This window comes from Lethenteron reissneri, unplaced genomic scaffold (assembly GCF_015708825.2).
Source record: "Lethenteron reissneri isolate LAM-NWPU_2019-01 unplaced genomic scaffold, ASM1570882v1 scaffold_1639, whole genome shotgun sequence".
Taxonomy (NCBI): Eukaryota; Metazoa; Chordata; class Hyperoartia; order Petromyzontiformes; family Petromyzontidae; genus Lethenteron; species Lethenteron reissneri.
This window is the reverse complement of record NW_026891376.1, coordinates 4157070-4178680: the sequence shown is the minus strand read 5'-3', so window position 1 is coordinate 4178680 and position 21611 is coordinate 4157070. Positions and strand designations below refer to the sequence as shown.

The 21611-nt window shown below is 49.7% G+C and overlaps 1 protein-coding gene and 1 long non-coding RNA gene across 2 annotated transcripts; both read right to left on the bottom strand.

Moving 5' to 3' along the window:
- Positions 1–7118, bottom strand: LOC133363024 (uncharacterized). The gene is made up of 3 exons (XR_009757559.1): positions 7012–7118; positions 415–530; positions 1–171 (listed from the first exon to the last, which is right to left on the bottom strand). It is a non-coding gene; the product is annotated as an uncharacterized LOC133363024 (long non-coding RNA).
- A 136-nt stretch (positions 7119–7254) lies between these two features.
- LOC133338965 (interferon regulatory factor 9-like) lies at positions 7255–19869 on the bottom strand. The gene is made up of 8 exons (XM_061547092.1): positions 18912–19869; positions 15120–15390; positions 13141–13336; positions 10748–10833; positions 9504–9585; positions 8648–8728; positions 7420–7896; positions 7255–7349 (listed from the first exon to the last, which is right to left on the bottom strand). Exons 2-8 carry the CDS (start codon positions 15360–15362, stop codon positions 7255–7257), a joined length of 1260 nt encoding a protein of 419 aa, XP_061403076.1. The 5' UTR covers positions 15363–15390; positions 18912–19869.
- Positions 19870–21611: the final 1742 nt, after the last annotated feature.

The following is a 21611-nucleotide window of genomic DNA, read 5'->3' as shown; positions in this document are numbered from 1 at the left end:
GCCACCGCCATCGTCGGTGTCGGTGAGGAACTTCATGATGGTGTCCAGGCTGCCGGGGTCGTCGTCCTGGCGACGACCTGGTGCCGGTGGCGGCGATGACGACGGCGGTGGAGGCTTGGCCAGGACATCCCGGACCCGGCGAAGACTTTCCACAGCCAGCAGTGGCTCAATCTGCAGTGGAACGGGAGGGAGGAGATGGAGGCAGGTGAAGTGGACGGGTGGGTGGGTAAGTGGGTGGGTGGGTAAGATGGTGAGTGGGTGAATGGGTGGGTGAGCAGGTAAGTGTGTGTGTCTCTCCGTCTCTCTGTGTGTGTCTCTCTCTCTGTGTGTCTCTGTGTGTGTGTCTCTGTGTGTGTGTCTCTGTGTGTGTCTCTGTCTCTGTGTGTGTGTCTCTGTGTGTGTGTGTCTCCGTACCCGTGCGGTGATGAGCTGTTTGTGAGCTCCGCTGTCACCGGGCATCTCCCCGAAGCAGAGCAGCACCGCCGTGGGGGGCGCCACGCAGCTGCTGCCCTCCACGTAGCGGCGCACATCTGTGGGCACACGTGGGCATCCTTAGTGCGACTACAACTAGTATCTAGTACTACAACTAGTACTACAACTAGTACTACAACTAGCAACTAGTACTACACTAGTACTACAACTAGTACTACACTAGTACTACACTAGCAACTAGTACTACACTAGCACTACACTAGTACTACACTAGTACTACACTAGTACTACACTAGTACTACAACTAGCACTCACTAGTACTACACTAGTACTACACTAGTACTACAACTAGTACTACACTAGCAACTAGTACTACACTAGTACTACACTAGTACTACAACTAGCACTATAACTAGCACTACAACTAGTACTACAACTAGTACTACAACTAGTACTATAACTAGTACTACAACTAGTACTACAACTAGTACTACAACTAGTACTATAACTAGTACTACAACTAGCACTACAACTAGTACTACAACTAGTACTACAACTAGTACTACAACTAGCACTATTACTAGCACTACAACTAGTACTACAACTAGTACTACAACTAGTACTACAACTAGTACTATAACTAGTACTACAACTAGTACTACAACTAGTACTACAACTAGTACTACAACTAGCACTACAACTAGTACTACAACTAGTACTACAACTAGTACTATAACTAGTACTACAACTAGTACTACAACTAGTACTACAACTAGTACTACAACTAGCACTACAACTAGTACTACAACTAGTACTACAACTAGTACTACAACTAGTACTACAACTAGCACTATTACTAGTACTACAACTAGTACTACAACTAGTACTACAACTAGCACTATAACTAGTACTACAACTAGCACTACAACTAGCACTATTACTAGTACTACAACTAGTACTACAACTAGTACTACAACTAGCAACTAGTACTACAACTAGTACTACAACTAGTACTACAACTAGTACTACAACTAGTACTACAACTAGCACTATTACTAGCACTACAACTAGTACTACAACTAGTACTACAACTAGCAACTAGTACTACAACTAGTACTACAACTAGTACTACAACTAGTACTACAACTAGTACTACAACTAGCAACTAGTACTACAACTAGCACTACAACTAGTACTACAACTAGTACTACAACTAGTACTACAACTAGCAACTAGTACTACAACTAGTACTACAACTAGCACTACAACTAGCACTACAACTAGTACTACAACTAGTACTACAACTAGTACTACAACTAGCAACTAGTACTACAACTAGTACTACAACTAGTACTACAACTAGTACTACAACTAGTACTACAACTAGCACTACAACTAGTACTACAACTAGTACTACAACTAGTACTACAACTAGTACTACAACTAGTACTACAACTAGCAACTAGTACTACAACTAGTACTACAACTAGCACTACAACTAGCACTACAACTAGTACTACAACTAGCACTACAACTAGTACTACAACTAGCACTACAACTAGCACTACAACTAGCACTACAACTAGTACTACAACTAGTACTACAACTAGCACTACAACTAGTACTACAACTAGCACTACAACTAGTACTACAACTAGTACTACAACTAGTACTACAACTAGCACTACAACTAGCACTACAACTAGTACTACAACTAGTACTACAACTAGCACTACAACTAGTACTACAACTAGCACTACAACTAGTACTACAACTAGTACTACAACTAGTACTACAGTACTACAACTAGTACTACAACTAGTACTACAACTAGTACTACAACTAGTACTACAACTAGTACTACAACTAGTACTACAACTAGCACTACAACTAGTACTACAACTAGCACTACAACTAGTACTACAACTAGTACTACAACTAGCACTATTACTAGTACTACAACTAGTACTACAACTAGTACTACAACTAGCACTATTACTAGTACTACAACTAGTACTACAACTAGTACTACAACTAGTACTACAACTAGCAACTAGTACTACAACTAGTACTACAACTAGTACTACAACTAGTACTACAACTAGCACTATTACTAGTACTACAACTAGTACTACAACTAGTACTACAACTAGTACTACAACTAGTACTACAACTAGTACTACAACTAGTACTACAACTAGTACTACAACTAGCAACTAGTACTACAACTAGTACTACAACTAGTACTACAACTGGCACTACAACTAGCACTATTACTAGTACTACAACTAGTACTACAACTAGTACTACAACTAGCAACTAGTACTACAACTAGCACTATAACTAGTACTACAACTAGTACTACAACTAGTACTACAACTAGTACTACAACTAGCAACTAGTACTACAACTAGCACTACAACTAGTACTACAACTAGTACTACAACTAGTACTACAACTAGTACTACAACTAGCAACTAGTACTACAACTAGCACTATAACTAGTACTACAACTAGTACTACAACTAGCACTATAACTAGTACTACAACTAGTACTACAACTAGTACTACAACTAGTACTACAACTAGCACTACAACTAGCACTATTACTAGTACTACAACTAGTACTACAACTAGTACTACAACTAGTACTACAACTAGTACTACAACTAGCACTATTACTAGTACTACAACTAGTACTACAACTAGTACTACAACTAGTACTACAACTAGCACTATTACTAGTACTACAACTAGTACTACAACTAGCACTATAACTAGCATCTAGTACTACAACTAGTACTACAACTAGCACTATTACTAGTACTACAACTAGTACTACAACTAGCACTATTACTAGTACTACAACTAGTACTACAACTAGCACTATAACTAGCATCTAGTACTACAACTAGTACTACAACTAGCACTATTACTAGTACTACAACTAGCACTATAACTAGTACTACAACTAGCACTACAACTAGCACTATTACTAGTACTACAACTAGTAACACTACAACTAGTACTACAACTAGTACTACAACTAGTACTACAACTAGCTACTAGTATACCCCTAGTACTACAACTAGTACTACAACTAGTACTACAACTAGCACTATTACTAGCACTACAACTAGTACTACAACTAGTACTACAACTAGCAACTAGTACTACAACTAGTACTACAACTAGTACTACAACTAGTACTACAACTAGTACTACAACTAGCAACTAGTACTACAACTAGCACTACAACTAGTACTACAACTAGTACTACAACTAGCACTATTACTAGCACTACAACTAGTACTACAACTAGTACTACAACTAGCAACTAGTACTACAACTAGTACTACAACTAGTACTACAACTAGTACTACAACTAGTACTACAACTAGCAACTAGTACTACAACTAGCACTACAACTAGCACTACAACTAGTACTACAACTAGTACTACAACTAGTACTACAACTAGCACTACAACTAGCAACTAGTACTACAACTAGCACTACAACTAGCACTACAACTAGCACTATAACTAGTACTACAACTAGTACTACAACTAGCAACTAGTACTACAACTAGCACTATAACTAGTACTACAACTAGTACTACAACTAGCACTACAACTAGTACTACAACTAGCACTACAACTAGTACTACAACTAGCACTACAACTAGTACTACAACTAGCAACTAGTACTACAACTAGTACTACAACTAGTACTACAACTACACTACAACTAGTACTAACAACTAGCACTACAACTAGCAACTACACTAGGACTACAACTAGCACTACAACTAGTAATACAACTAGTACTTACAACTAGTACTACAACTAGCAACTAGTACTGACAACTAGTACTACAACTAGCACTACAACTAGTACTACAACTAGTACTACAACTAGTACTACAACTAGCAACATAGTATACAACTAGTACTACAACTACGACAACTAGTACTACAACTAGTACTACAACTAGCACGACAACTAAGTACTACAACTAGCACTACAACTAACTAGCACAGCACTACAACTAGTACTAACACAACAGTACTACAACTAGTACTACAACTAGCACTACAACTAGCACTACAACTAGTACTACAACTAGTACTACAACTAGCACTACAACTAGTACTACAACTAGCACTACAACTAGTACTACAACTAGTACTACAACTAGTACTACAACTAGTACTACAACTAGTACTACAACTAGTACTACAACTAGTACTACAACTAGTACTACAACTAGTACTACAACTAGTACTACAACTAGCACTACAACTAGTACTACAACTAGCACTACAACTAGTACTACAACTAGTACTACAACTAGCACTATTACTAGTACTACAACTAGTACTACAACTAGTACTACAACTAGCACTATTACTAGTACTACAACTAGTACTACAACTAGTACTACAACTAGTACTACAACTAGCAACTAGTACTACAACTAGTACTACAACTAGTACTACAACTAGTACTACAACTAGCACTATTACTAGTACTACAACTAGTACTACAACTAGTACTACAACTAGTACTACAACTAGTACTACAACTAGTACTACAACTAGTACTACAACTAGTACTACAACTAGCAACTAGTACTACAACTAGTACTACAACTAGTACTACAACTGGCACTACAACTAGCACTATTACTAGTACTACAACTAGTACTACAACTAGTACTACAACTAGCAACTAGTACTACAACTAGTACTACAACTAGCACTACAACTAGTACTACAACTAGTACTACAACTAGTACTACAACTAGTACTACAACTAGCAACTAGTACTACAACTAGCACTATAACTAGTACTACAACTAGTACTACAACTAGCACTATAACTAGTACTACAACTAGTACTACAACTAGCACTACAACTAGCACTATTACTAGTACTACAACTAGTACTACAACTAGTACTACAACTAGTACTACAACTAGTACTACAACTAGCACTATTACTAGTACTACAACTAGTACTACAACTAGTACTACAACTAGTACTACAACTAGCACTATTACTAGTACTACAACTAGTACTACAACTAGCACTATTACTAGTACTACAACTAGTACTACAACTAGCACTATAACTAGCATCTAGTACTACAACTAGTACTACAACTAGCACTATTACTAGTACTACAACTAGTACTACAACTAGTACTACAACTAGTACTACAATTAGCAACTAGTACTACAGCTAGTACTACAACTAGCAACTAGTACTACAACTAGTACTACAACTATACTAATTACCATAATTACTACTATGTGGGCACACGTGGGCATCCTTAGTACGACCAACTAGTACTACAACTATAACTAGTACTATAACTAGCACTATAACTAGTACTACAACTAGTACTACTACCGTAACTAGTACTATAAGTAGTACTATAACTAGCACTATAACTATACTACAAACTAGCACTATAACTAGTACTACAACTAGTACTACTACCGTAACTAGTACTATAAGTAGTACTATAACTAGCACTATAACTATACTACAACTAGCACTATTACTAGTACTATAACTAGTACTACAACTAACACTATAACTAGTACTTTAACTAGTACTATAAGTAGTAATATAACTAGTACTATAACTATACTACAACTAGCACTATAACTAGTACTAGTGGTCATGGATGTAGTGGTGGCAGTTGTGTAAGTGATAGTAGTGATGGTAGTAGTGGTGATGGTGGTGGTGGTGGTAGGCAGTGGTGGTATAGTGGTAGTGGTGGTAGTTGTGGTAGTGGTGGTGGTGATGGTGGTGGTGGTATAGTGGTAGTGGTGGTAGTGATGATGGTGGTGGTAGTAGGCAGTGGTGATGGTGGTGGTGGTATAGTGGTAGTGGTGGTAGTGGTGGTAGTGGTAGTGGTGTTAGTGGTAGTGGTGATGGTGGTGGTGGTATAGTGGTAGTGGTGGGTATAGTGGTAGTGGTGGTATAGTGGTAGTGGTGATGGTGGTGGTGGTATAGTGGTAGTGGTGGTATAGTGGTAGTGGTGGTAGTAGTGGTGATGGTTGTGGTGGTGGTGGTAGTGGTGATGGTGGTGGTAGTGGTGGTGTTAGTGGTAGTGGTGGTAGTAGTGGTGATGGTGGTGGTGGTAGGCAGTGGTGATGGTGGTGGTATAGTGGTAGTGGTGGTAGTGGTGTTAGTGGTGGTATAGTGGTAGTGGTGTATAGTGGTAGTGGTGGTATAGTGGTAGTGGTGGTATAGTGGTAGTGGTGGTATAGTGGTAGTGGTGGTATAGTGGTAGTGGTGGTGATGGTAGTGGTGGTGGTGGTAGTGGTGATAGTGGTAGTGGTGCTAGGGGTGTGGTAGTAGTGGTGACGGTGGTGATGGTGGTGGTGGTGGTAGTGGTGGTAGTAGTGGTAGTGGTGGTAGTAGTGGTGACGGTGGTGATGGTGGTGGTGGTGGTAGTGGTGGTATAGTAGTAGTGGTGCTAGGGGTGTGGTAGTAGTGGTGACGGTGGTGACGGTAGCGATGTGCACCGAGCAATCTCTCTCTCTCTCTCTGCCGGCGTCTCACCGCGAGCGAACTCCTCCAGGCTGAAGAGCAGCGTCACCTGCCCCCGCTGGAGCTTGCGCCCCGCCGCTAGTGCCGGCCCGGCGTCGGTGAACACCCGGGCCCGGCACAAGCCTGCGCACGTACAGCCCCGCACCACCGCCCCCGACACCGACCCCATCACCGCCTCCATCACCACCCCCATCGCCCCCATCACCGACACCGCCATCGCCGCCCGCAGCGTCCACCGCATGTCTCCTCTCGTCGCTACGAAGGTGGCGCAGGTGGCGGAGGTGGTGGCGTCGTTTTGTGCCGCTGCGGCTGCGGTTGTTGCTGCTGTTGTTGCGGTTGTTGTTGTTGTACTGCCGGCGAGTGAGGAAGCAGAGCTCCACTCCGCGTGCCACCGTGGGCAGGAACTCGGCCGCCGCTTGCCGGTGCCGAGCGTCCAGGAACGCCGCCGCGGACGGCAGTGCCACGGTGGTGGGACCGCCGCCGCCACCACCGCCAATGCCACCACCACAATCACCGCCGCCGCAATCGCCGCCACAACCACCACCGGCGCCGCCACGGCGCAGTCGTCGGACGACGACGGCAACAACAGCGGCGGCAGCGGCGAAGGAGACGACGACGACGACGACTCGTCCTGGACGGGGCCCGCAGAGTCAGGAGCGGGGCCATCGGCCGTCGCGGGCGTCCAATGGGAGGGCGGCGTCCTGTTGCCGGGCGTCGCCGGGCCCGCGACCCGCCGCGCGTAGCTGTGCGTGCGGGTGACCTCGAGCGCTGCGCTGCCATTGGTCGGCTCGCGGCCGCAGGCTGAGTGGCTGGTGATGAGGCAGCCGCTGCTATTGGTCACCGTGCAGCACAGCAGCTGGCGGCCCCGGTAGCTCACAGTGACGCGGAACGCAGAGGCTGGGGGGGGGGGGTCACAATGGCCGTGTGGGTGGGGGTCACAATGGCCGTGTGGGTGGTGTTCACAATGGTGGTGTGGGTGGTGTTCACAATGGTGGTGTGGGTGGTGTTCACAATGGTGGTGTGGGTGGTGTTCACAATGGCCGTGTCGGACACACAGCCATCGAACTCATTGTCTCCTACACGGCCATCGTGAACCCCCTGAGAGAGAGAGAGAGACACCCAGACCCAGGGCTCCAACCCAGACCCTCAGTGTCTCTGACACGGCCACTGTGAACCCCCTGAGAGACAGAGAGACACCCAGACCCAGGGCTCCAACCCAGACCCTGTGTCTCTGACACAGCCATCGTGAACCCCCTGAGAGAGAGAGAGACACCCAGACCCAGGGCTCCAACCCAGACCCTGTGTCTCTGACACAGCCATCGTGAACCCCCTGAGAGAGAGAGAGACACCCAGACCCAGGGCTCCAACCCAGACCCTGTGTCTCTGACACGGCCATCGTGAACCCCCTGAGAGACAGAGAGACACCCAGACCCAGGGCTCCAACCCAGACCCTCAGTGTCTCTGACACGGCCATCGTGAACCCCCTGAGAGACAGAGAGAGACACCCAGACCCAGGGCTCCAACCCAGACCCTGTGTCTCTGACACGGCCACTGTGAACCCCCTGAGAGAGAGAGAGACACCCAGACCCAGGGCTCCAACCCAGGTTGGCATCCTTCAACAGATATTGCCCATGAGCCCTCCACTCACCTTTGGGGCCCAGCTCCTCCTCTAATTGGTCGATGTTGGCCGGGTCCTCCGCTGATCCGCCGATCATTGGTGGAGAGGCAACTGACGGTGGAGGAACATAAATTAACATAAATTATCGTAATGGTTACCGTTAGCATAATTTGTGCTGATGCATCCCATTATGTTGTTGTTGTGCGTACTTGATGATGATGATGCCGCTGCTGCTGCTGCTGCTGCTGATGATGCTGATGATGCTGATGATGATGCTGATGATGCTGATGATCCTGATGATGATGCTGATGATGCTGCTGATGATGATGCTGCTGATGATGATGCTAATGATGCTGATGATGCTGCTGCTGATGATGATGCTGATGATGATGCTGATGATGCTGCTGCTGATGCTGATGATGCTGCTGATGATGCTGATGATGCTGATGATGATGCCGCTGCTGCTGATGATGATGCTGATGATGCTGCTGATGATGCTGCTGATGATGCTGATGATCCTGATGATGCTGATGCTGATGATGTTGCTGATGATCCTGATGATGATGCTGATGATGATGCTGATGATGTTGCTGATGATGCTGCTGATGATGCTGATGATCCTGATGATGATGCTGATGATGCTGATGATCCTGCTGATGCTGATGATGATGCTGATGATGCTGCTGATGATGCTGCTGATGATCCTGATGATGCTGATGATGCTGCTGATGATGATGCTGATTATGCTGATGATGATGCTGCTGATGATGATGCTGCTGATGATGATGCTGCTGATGATGCTGCTGATGATGCTGCTGATGCTGTTGATCATGCTGATGCTGCTGATGATGCTGATGATGCTGATGCTGATGATGTTGGTGTTCACCATCGTCATTGGTGTCCATGGCATCCGCTTCTATCTTCCGATTGGAAGCCTCTTCCAGTCCCATCAACGCGTACAGAGGCATCTGCATCATCAACATCATCATCAGCAACATCATCATCATGAACATCATCATCAACATCAACATTTCAATATGAACCTCCTGAGAGAGAAAGACACTTAGACCCAGAGCTTGATCCCAGGAAGTCACAGAGAGACCCACAGACTCACCACACAGAGACCCACAGATTCATCACAGAGAGACCCACAGACTCACCACACAGAGACCCACAGACTCACCACACAGAGACCCACAGACTCACCACACAGAGACCCACAGATTCATCACAGAGAGACCCACAGACTCACCACACAGAGACCCACAGATTCATCACAGAGAGACCCACAGACTCACCACACAGAGACCCACAGACTCACCACACAGAGACCCACAGACTCACCACACAGAGACCCACAGACTCACCACACAGAGACCCACAGACTCACCACACAGAGACCCACAGACTCATCACAGAGAGACCCACAGACTCACCACACAGAGACCCACAGACTCACCACACAGAGACCCACAGACTCACAACACAGAGACCCATAGACTCACCACACAGAGACCCACAGACTCACCACACAGAGACCCACAGACTCACCACACAGAGACCCACAGACTCACCACACAGAGACCCACAGACTCACCACACAGAGACCCACAGACTCACCACACAGAGACCCATAGACTCACCACACAGAGACCCACAGACTCACAACACAGAAACCCACAGACTCATCACACAGAGACCCACAGACTCACCACACAGAGACCCATAGACTCACCACACAGAGACCCACAGACTCACAACACAGAAAACCCACAGACTCATCACACAGAGACCCACAGACTCACCACACAGAGACCCATAGACTCACCACACAGAGACCCATAGACTCACCACACAGAGACCCACAGACTCACCACACAGAGACCCACAGACTCACCACACAGAGACCCACAGACTCACCACACAGAGACCCACAGACTCACCACACAGAGACCCACAGACTCACCACACAGAGACCCACAGACTCACCACACAGAGACCCATAGACTCACCACACAGAGACCCACATACTCACCACACAGAGACCCATAGACTCATCACACAGAGACCCACATGCTGTGTTAAACCGGGTCGCCTCTAGGTCCGCTCAGCCTGAACAAGGTCACTCACACGTGCAGGGCGGGGGCGGCCATTGTCGGTGTCCTTGTCCTCCTCGTGTGAGTCGAGGGAGCCGCAGGGTGAGCTCACCACAGCAGCTGCAGAGAGACAAAGGTGGACGGTGGGTGGGTGGGTGAGGGGTGAGTGGGTGGGTGGGTGGGTGAGTGGGGTGGGTGGGTGAGTGAGTTGAGTGAGTGGGGTGGTGGGTGAGTGGGTGGGTGGGTGAGTGGGTGAGTGGGTGAGTGGGTGATGTGAGTGAGTGAGTGGGTGGGTGGGTGAGTGGGTGGGTGGGTGAGTGGGTGAGTGGGTGGGTGGGTGGGTGAGTGGGGTGGGTGAGTGGTGAGTGGGTGGGTGGGGTGAGTGAGTGGGTGAGGTGAGTGATGGGTGTGTGGGTGAAGTGAGGGGTGAGTGAGGTGAGTGGGTGAGTGGGATGAGTGGTGGGTGAGGGGGTGGGTTGATGGTGGGTGGGTGGAGTGAGGGTGGAGGAGTGGGTGGGTGAGGAAGTGGGTGGGTAGGTGGGTGAGTGGGTGGGTGGCGTGAGGTGAGTGGGAGGGTGGGTGGGTGAGTGGTGATGGGTGGGTAGTGGGGTGAGTGGTGGGGGGTGGGTGGGTGGGTGAGTGGGTGTGGTGAGTGAGTGAGTGAGTGGGTGGGTGGTAGTGTAGTGGGTGGAAAGGGTGAGTGACGTGAGTGAGTGAGTGGGTGGGTGAGTGAGTGAGTGGTGTGGATGGTGTGGGGTGGGTGAGTGGGTGGTGTGGATGAGGGGTGTTGGGTGGTGGGTGAGTGATTGGGTGAGTGATTGGGTGAGTGGGTGGGTGGGAGTGAGTTGAGTGATGTGGGTGAGTGGAGTGGGTGAGTGAGTGGGTGAGGTGGGTGAGTGGGTGGGTGGGTGAGTGGGGGGTGAGTGGGTGAGTGAGTGGGTGGGTGAGTGAGTGAGTGGGTGAGTGGGTGAGTGAGTGAGTGAGTGGGTGGGTGAGTGGGTGGGTGGGTGGTGGGTGAGTGGGTGAGTGAGTGGGTGGGTGAGTGGGTGGGTGGGTGGGTGAGTGGGTGAGTGAGTTGGTGAGTGAGTGGGTGAGTGAGTGAGTGGGTGGGTGAGTGAGTGAGTGGGTGAGTGGGTGAGTGAGTGAGTGAGTGGGTGGGTGGGTGGGTGAGTGGGTGAGTGAGTGGGTGGGTGGGTGGGTGAGTGGGTGAGTGAGTGGGTGAGTGGGTGAGTGGGTGGGTGGGTGGGTGGGTGAGTGGGTGGGTGGGTGTGTGAGTGAGTGAGTGAGTGGGTGGGTGGGTGGGTGAGTGGGTGGGTGGGTGGGTGGGTGGGTGAGTGGGTGGGTGGGTGAGTGGGTGGGTGGGTGGGTGGGTGGTGTGGGTGAGTGGGTGGGTGGGTAAGTGGGTGGGTGGGTGAGTGGGTGAGTGAGTGAGTGGGTGAGTGGGTGGGTGTGTGAGTGAGTGAGTGGGTGGGTGGATGGGTGGGTGGGTGTGTGAGTGAGTGGGTGTGTGAGTGAGTGGGTGAGTGGGTGGGTGTGTGTGTGAGTGAGTGAGTGGGTGGGTGGGTGGGTGGGTGAGTGGGTGGGTGGGTGAGTGGGTGAGTGGGTGAGTGAGTGAGTGGGTGGGTGGGTGAGAGTGGGTGGGTGGGTGAGTGGGTGGGTGAGTGAGTGGGTGGGTGGGTGAGTGAGTGGGTGAGTAGGTGGGTGGGAGAGTGGGTGAGTGAGTGAGTGGGTGGGTGGGTGAGTGAGTGAGTGGGTGGGTGGGTGAGTGAGTGGGTGGGTGATTGGGTGGGTGGGTGAAAGTGGGTGGGTGAGTGAGTGGGTGAGTAGGTGGGTGATTGGGTGGTTGGATGAATGAGTGGGTGGATAGGTGGGTAGGTGAGTGAGTGGGTGAGTATATGGGTGAGTGGGTGGGTGGATTGGTGGGTGAGTGAGAGGAGTGGGTGGGTTGGTGGATAGGTGAGTGGGTAGATGGGTGGCTGGGTGGTTGAATGGGCCAGTGGATGAGTGAGTGAAAGTGGGTGGGTGAGTCGGTGGGTGGATGGGTGGGCGGATGGCTGAGTAAGCAACTGGCTGACTGAGCGACTGAGCGAGCGACTGACTGACTGAGTGAGTGAGTGAGTGACTGACTCAGCGACTGAGCAAGTGACTGAGTGAGCGACTGACTGAGTGACTGAGCAAGTGACTGAGTGAGCGACTGACTGAGTGACTGAGCAAGTGACTGAGTGACTGACTGACTGAGTGACTGACTGTGCTAGCGACGGAGTGAGCGGCTGGCCGACTCACGCATGGGGGTGGTGCGGCGCGCTCGCTGAGCACGCAGTACACTTTGTAGGGGTGGCTGACTGAGTGAGTGAGTGACGGAGTGACTGAGTGAGTGACTGAGTGACTGACTGACTGACTGAGTGACTGACTGAGTGAGTGACTCACGCGTGGGGGGTGGTGCGGACCGCTGGCTGAGCACGCGGTACACCTTGTAGGGGTGGCTGATGTCGGCCTGGCCCCGGTTGGGCTCCTCCACGAAGTCGCGGCTCTTGTTCATGGCGCAGCGGAGACGCGTCTTCCACCCCGGCGGGTCCGGCTTGTCCACCCCGGCACGGAAACGGCCCTTGTGCTCGGCCCACGCCTAGTGGGGGAGGAGGGGGAGGGAGAGGGGGAGGAGGGGGAGGAGGTGGAGGAGGAGGAGGATGAGGAGGTGGAGGAGGTGGAGGAGGGGGAGGAGGTGGAGGAGGAGGAGGTGGAGGAGGGGGTGGAGGAGGAGGAGGTGGAGGAGGTGGAGGAGGTGGAGGAGGGAGAGGAGGAGGAGGATGATGAGTTCAGTATTAACTCAACTATGTTCTAGGTAACAGGCGAGGCCCACTGAGCTCTGTAGGGCTTCGTCAGAAGCCTCCTGCCCGTCACACACGACAGCAGCTCATCATCGTCATCATCGTCATCATCGTCATCATCGTCATCATCGTCATCATCGTCATCATCGTCATCATCGTCATGGTCTCGTGCAAACGTCGTGCAGCAGCCAAACGCCGTGAACGTGTGAAGGAGTTGATTCTAAACCGTGATGATGACGATGATGATGAGAGAGAGATGTAGACTCCACATAGACCTCCTGTAGACCAGGCGAGGTAGTCAACATCTCCTCGCCACCGTGATGATGATGATGATGAGAGACGCAGACTCCACGTAGACCTCCTGTAGACCAGGCGAGGTAGTCAACATCTCCTAGCCACCGTGATGATGATGAGAGAGACGCAGACTCCACGTAGACCTCCTGTAGACCAGGCGAGGTAGTCAACATCTCCTCGCCACCGTGATGATGATGATGAGATATGCAGACTCCACATAGACCTCCTGTAGACCAGGCGAGGTAGTCAACATCTCCTAGCCACCCTGATGATGATGATGAGAGAGAGACACAGACTCCACATAGACCTCCTGTAGACCAGGCGAGGTAGTCAACATCTCCTAGCCACCGTGATGATGATGAGAGAGACGCAGACTCCACGTAGACCTCCTGTAGACCAGGCGAGGTAGTCAACATCTCCTAGCCACCGTGATGATGATGATGAGATATGCAGACTCCACGTAGACCTCCTGTAGACCAGGCGAGGTAGTCAACATCTCCTAGCCACCCTGATGATGATGATGAGAGAGAGACACAGACTCCACATAGACCTCCTGTAGACCAGGCGAGGTAGTCAACATCTCCTAGCCACCGTGATGATGATGAGAGAGACGCAGACTCCACGTAGACCTCCTGTAGACCAGGCGAGGTAGTCAACATCTCCTAGCCACCGTGATGATGATGATGATGATGAGAGATGCAGACTCCACATAGACCTCCTGTAGACCAGGCGAGGTAGTCAACATCTCCTCGCCACCGTGATGATGATGATGAGATATGCAGACTCCACATAGACCTCCTGTAGACCAGGCGAGGTAGTCAACATCTCCTAGCCACCCTGATGATGATGATGAGAGAGAGACACAGACTCCACATAGACCTCCTGTAGACCAGGCGAGGTAGTCAACATCTCCTAGCCACCGTGATGATGATGAGAGAGACGCAGACTCCACGTAGACCTCCTGTAGACCAGGCGAGGTAGTCAACATCTCCTAGCCACCGTGATGATGATGATGATGAGAGATGCAGACTCCACATAGACCTCCTGTAGACCAGGCGAGGTAGTCAACATCTCCTCGCCACCGTGATGATGATGATGATGAGATATGCAGACTCCACATAGACCTCCTGTAGACCAGGCGAGGAAGTCAACATCTCCTCGCCACCGTGATGATGATGATGATGAGAGAGCCCAGGCCCCCCACTCCGACCGTGCCAGTGGGCCCCCCCCACTCCGACCGTGACCGTGGGCCCCCCCCACTCTGACCGTGCCCCCCCGCCCCCTCACCCTGAAGAGCGCCGAGTCTGCGTGCGTGTAGTCGTGCTTGGAGGCGTGCTTCCACGGCAGGCGGAACAGCTGCCGCCCGGCGCCCTCCTCCCAGCGCAGGCCGGGGTAGCGGCCGCAGTCCACCTGCTCCAGCAGCCACGCCTTGAGGCCCTTGCGGCCTCGCCGCCTCGACGACGAGGTGGACGAGGTGGTGGACGAGGTGGTGGAGGTGGTGGAGGTGGAGGAGGTGGAGGAGGCCCTCATGGTCACGTGGCGGCCTTCGTCTGTCCGCCTGGGGGGGGGGGGGGGGGGGAGGTTCGCGACGCGGTCGGTGAGAGGTCGACAGTGAACTGCTTCTGTACACGGCACGGTACGTGGTATGGTACGCGGTACGGTACGCGGTATGGTACGCGGTATGGTACGCGGTATGGTACACGGTATGGTACACGGTATGGTACGCGGTATGGTACGCGGTATGGTACACGGTATGGTACGCGGTATGGTACACGGTATGGTATGCGGTACGGTACGCGTTATGGTACGCGGTACGGTACGCGGTATGGTACGCGGTATGGTACGCGGTATGGTACACGGTATGGTACGCGGTACGGTACACGGCACGGTACGTGGTACGGTACACGGTACGGTACACGGTATGGTACACGGTACGCGGTACATGGTACGCGGTACACGGTACGCGGTACGGTACGCGGTACGGTACACGGTACGCGGTACATGGTACGCGGTATAGTACGACCTAGGGGAGGCCCAGGAGCGGTTGAAGTAATCGTCACCGGTGGTGGCCGTGAGCGGGAATCGAACTCGGGTCGCCGGCTTCGTAGCGCTGACCGCTAACCACTACAACCACTACACTACCTGCTACACTACCCACTACACTACCCACTACACTACAACCACTACACTACCTGCTACACTACACTATTACACTACACTACTACACTACTACACTACTACACTACCTGCTACACTACACTATTACACTACCCACTACACTACAACCACTACACTACTACACTACCTGTTACACTACAACCACTACACTACTACACTACCTGTTACACTACAACCACTACACTACTACACTACCCACTACACTACAACCACTACACTACTACACTACCCACTACACTACAACCACTACACTACCTGCTACACTACAACCACTACACTACTACACTACCTGCTACACTACAACCACTACACTACTACACTACCCACTACACTACAACCACTACACTACTACACTACCCACTACACTACAACCACTACACTACTACACTACCCACTACACTACAACCACTACACTACTACACTACCCACTACACTACACTACTACACTACTACACTACCTGCTACACTACAACCACTACACTACTACACTACCTGCTACACTACAACCACTACACTACTACATTACCTGCTACACTACAACCACTACACTACTACACTACCCACTACACTACAACCACTACACTACTACACTACCCACTACACTACAACCACTACACTACTACACTACCTGCTACACTACAACCACTACACTACTACATTACCTGCTACACTACAACCACTACACTACTACACTACCCACTACACTACAACCACTACACTACTACACTACCCACTACACTACAACCACTACACTACTACACTACCCACTACACTACAACCACTACACTACTACACTACCTGCTACACTACAACCACTACACTACTACACTACCTGCTACACTACAACCACTACACTACTACACTACCCACTACACTACAACCACTACACTACTACACTACCTGCTACACTACAACCACTACACTACTACACTACCTGCTACACTACAACCACTACACTACTACACTACCTGCTACACTACAACGCGTCACGCTTCCACACGCGCGGGTCACGTGACAGACGTGACGTCACGGCTCACTTGCCGTGCAAAAAAATCGATGCATTATTGAGCTCCCCCCCCCCAAAAAAATACAGAAATCTTTTGTTTTCATCATGTTTGCACGGTGTACAGTCTGGAAAGTACCCACGAGGCAAATTTCAAGTTTGTCGCATGTCGGGAAGTCCGCTAAACATTGAGACCAGACGCACGTACTCACGACTTTGCCTTCTATCTGTAGGAGGAGAAGAAGATGCTGATTATCATGAGACCTCCTCTGCCGGTACCAACAGACACTAATAGGGGGTTCCCCTTTTTTCTGGCAACAAAACTGACACTTATTGCAAGGATTCATGCTAACATTGACCACTATACTTGCAGTCAAATGCAAACAAAATTTTTTTTTTATCAGAGTATTGTTTTTTGTTTGCAATTGACTGCAAGTATAGTGGTTAATGTAAACATGATTCCTTGCAAAAGGTGTCAGTTTTGTTGCCAGAAAAAGGGGAAAACCCCTGTTAGTGTATGTTGGTACTGGCAAAGGAGGTCCCATGATGTAGCTGCTCACCCCGAGCTCTCATTACTCTGGTAGTGCGCTGTCTTTGAACTGTGCGCCTTTTGGCGTCATCTGGGCGAACACCATATGAGACTAGGCTCTAAAGAAAGCTGTCTCTGGTGTGGACCAATCAGTTTTTTGTTTGCATTTGACTGCAAGCATTGTGGTTAATGTAAGCATGAATCCTTGCAAAAGGTGTCAGTTTTGTTGCCAGAAAAAAGGGGAAAAACCCCTATTAGTAAGCTGATGATCTTCTTGGTTCTGTCGGTAAAGTCACGTAGAAGGGAAGTAATAAAATAATAAAAATAAAACATAATAAAATAATTCTCACGACGTTTCGGCCACAACGCAAGCAGCCGTCCTCAGGTGAAGACCAGGTGTGTGTAGGTGTGTGTGTATGTGTGTAGGTGTGTGTGTAGGTGTGTGTGTGTGTATGTAGGTGTGTGTAGGTGTGTGTGTAGGTATGTGTAGGTGTGCGTGTGTGTAGGTGTGTGTGTAGGTGTGTGTGGTGTGTGTGTGTAGGTGTGTGTGTAGGTGTGTGTGTGTAGGTGTGTGTGTGTGTGTTTGTGTAGGTGGGTGTGTAGGTGTGTTTGTGTAGGTGTGTGTGTGTAGGTGTGTGTGTGTGTAGGTGTGTGTGTGTAGGTGTGTGTGTGTGTAGGTGTGTTTAGGTGTATGTGTGTAGGTGCGTGTGTGTTTAGGTGTGTGTGTGTAGGTGTGTGTGTGTAGGTGTGTGTAGGTAGGTGTGTAGGTTTGTGTGTGTAGGTGTGTGTGTGTGTGTGTATGTGTGGTGTGTGGTGTGTAGGTGTGTGCGTGTAGGTGTGTGCGTGTAGGTGTGTGTGTGTAGGTGTGTGTGTGTAGGTGTGTGTGTAGGTGTGTGTGTAGGTGTGTAGGTGTGTGTGTGTAGGTGTGTGTGTGTAGGTGTGTGTAGGTGTGTGTGTGTGTAGGTGTGTGTGTAGGTGTGTGTGTAGGTGTGTGTGTAGGTGTGTGTGTAGGTGTGTGTGTAGGTGTGTGTGTAGGTGTGTGTAGGTGTGTGTGTAGGTGTGTGTGTAGGTGTGTGTGTAGGTGTGTATGTGTAGGTGTGTGTAGGTGTGTGTGTAGGTGTGTGTGTAGGTGTGTGTAGGTGTGTGTGTAGGTGTGTGTGTAGGTGTGTGTAGGTGTGTGTAGGTGTGTGTGTAGGTGTGTGTGTAGGTGTGTGTAGGTGTGTGTGTAGGTGTGTGTGTAGGTGTGTGTAGGTGTGTGTAGGTGTATGTGTGGTGTGTGTAGGTGTGTGTAGGTGTGTGTGTAGGTGTGTGTAGGTGTGTGTGTAGGTGTGTGTGTGTAGGTGTATGTGTGGTGTGTACGGCATCGTACCTCTGAGTGCAGTGGAGATTCTCTGGAGCTCTCGCCTCGCTCGCCTCGTGCGTGCAGTGCTGGGCAGAGTGAGAGTGCGCGTGTGTTTATAGCGCGTGTGTGTTTATAGTGTGTGTGTATAGTGTGTGTAGTGTGTGTGTAGTGCGTAGAGAGTGTGTGGGTGTGTGTGTGGGGTGTGGGGGATCGCTCCCTCCCTCTCTCCCTCCCTATCTCCCTCTCTCCCTGTGAGTCTGTGTGTGTGTGACTCTCTGTGTGTGACACTGTGTGTGTGTCTGTGTGTATGTGTGTGTGTGACACTGTGTGTGACACTGTGTATCTGTGTGTGTGTGTCTGTGTCTCTGTGTGTGTCTGTGTGTGTGTGTGACACTGTGTGTGGCACTGTGTGTCTGTGTGTCTCTGTGTGTGACACTTTGTGTCTCTGTGTGTCTGTGTGTCACTGTCTGTGTGTGTGTGTGTCACAATGTCTCTGTGTGTGTGTCACTCTGTCTGTGTGTGTGTGTCGGTGTGTGTGTCTCTGTGTGTGTGACACACTGTCTGTCTGTGTGACACTGTGTGTGACACTGTGTGTGTATGTCACTCTGTGTGTATGTCTCTGTGTGTGTGTGTGTCACTGTGTCTGTGTGTGTCTGTGTGTGTGTATGTCACTGTGTGTGTGTATCACTGTGTCTCTATGTGTGTGTCTGTGTGTGTGACACACTGTGTGTGACACACTGTGTGTGACACACTGTGTGTGACACACTGTGTGTGTCTGTGTGTATGCCACTCTGTGTGTGTGTCTGTGTGTATGTCACTGTGTGTATGTCTCTCTGTGTGTGTGTCACTGTGTGTGTCTGTGTGTATGTCACTGTGTGTGACACACTGTGTGTGTGTATGTCACTGTGTGTGACACTCTGTGTGTGTCTGTGTGTCTGTGTGTGTGTATGTCACTGTGTGTGTGTCTCTACCCCCTCTCCCACCCTCTCTGAGTGGGCGTCAGTTTTTCAACGGAACGATTCTCAGAAACCACGTGACCACAACCGAGAAGCCACCCCCCTCATTATGCAAGCCCCGCCCAGCCGTTAGACTAGCCCCGCCCACTGGTTAGATAATGCCACCACTAATTATATTATTAACACACCACTCAACACATTTGTCAATCACCTAAACACTCACTCAGTCACTCAGCCACTCACCCACTCACTCAGCCACTCACTCACTCAGCCACTCACTCAGCCACTCACTCACCCACTCACTCAGCCACTCACTCACTCAGCCACTCACTCACTCAGCCACTCACTCATTCACCCACTCACTCATGCAGCCACTCACTCACTCACCCACTCACTCATGCAGTCACTCACTCACCCACTCACTCACTCAGCCACTCACTCATGCAGCCACTCACTCACCCAGCCACTCACTCACCTACTCACTCATGCAGCCACTCACTCACTCGCTCACTCAGCCACTCACCTACCCACTCACTCATGCAGCCACTCACTCACCCACTCAGACAATTACTCAGCCACTCACTCACCCACTCACTCACTCTACCACTCACTCACTCAGCCACTCACTCAGCCACTCACCCACTCACTCACTCAGCCACTCACTCAGCCACTCACTCAGCCACTCACTCAGACACTCACCCACTCACTCAGCCACTCACTCACCCACTCATTCATTCACCCACTCACTCTGTGTATCTCTGTGTGTGTATCTGTGTGTGTGTATCTCTGTGTGTATATATATGTGTGTGTATCTGTGTGTGTGTATCTGTGTGTGTATCTGTGTGTGTATCTGTGTGTGTATCTGTGTGTGTGTATCTGTGTGTGTGTATGTGTGTGTATCTGTGTCTGTGTGTGTGTCTGTGTGTGTGTATCTGTGTGTGTATCTGTGTGTGTATCTGTGTGTGTATCTGTGTGTGTGTGTATCTCTGTGTGTGTATCTGTGTGTGTATCTGTGTCTGTGTGTGTGTCTGTGTGTGTGTATCTGTGTGTGTATCTGTGTGTGTATCTGTGTGTGTGTGTGTATCTGTGTGTGTGTATGTGTATCTGTGTGTGTGTATCTGTGTGTGTATCTGTGTGTATCTGTGTGTGTGTGTATCTGTGTGTGTGTATGTGTATCTGTGTGTGTGTATCTGTGTGTATATATTCACGCTTGCATGATCGTGGGAACGCTGCAGGTATGAGCAGCACAAACCGGACTTGCACATTGTAGAGAGGAAGCTGTGCATGTGCGTGTCTGTGTGTGCGTGTCTCTGTCTGTGTGTCTGTGTGTGTGTCTGTGTGTCTGTGTGTCTGTGTGTGTGTGTCTGTGTGTGTCTGTGTGTCTGTGTGTGTGTCTGTGTGTGTCTGTCTGTGTGTGCGTGTCTGTATTGTGTATCTGTGTCTGGCTTTGTGGGTCACGGAGCCCGCATGCCCAGCCACGGCATGCCCCAAACTGGAGAAGAGATTGAGTGATGGGCGAGTGAGTGGGGGAGTGATGGGCGAGTGAGTGGGTGAGTGAGTGGGTGAGTGGGTGGGTGACACGGGCTAGAGAAGAGATGGAGTGATGTGGTACAGGAGGACGTGGAGCTGAGTGGACTTGCCGATGACTGGTACCAGCGGTGTCAAGATCGGCCTCTGTGGAGGAGGCTCGTGAAGGACGCTACTGGGCAGTTGGAGGCAGTCGCCCTCCAACAACAACGGAGGGCGGAGGAGCGACGCTCACAACAACGAG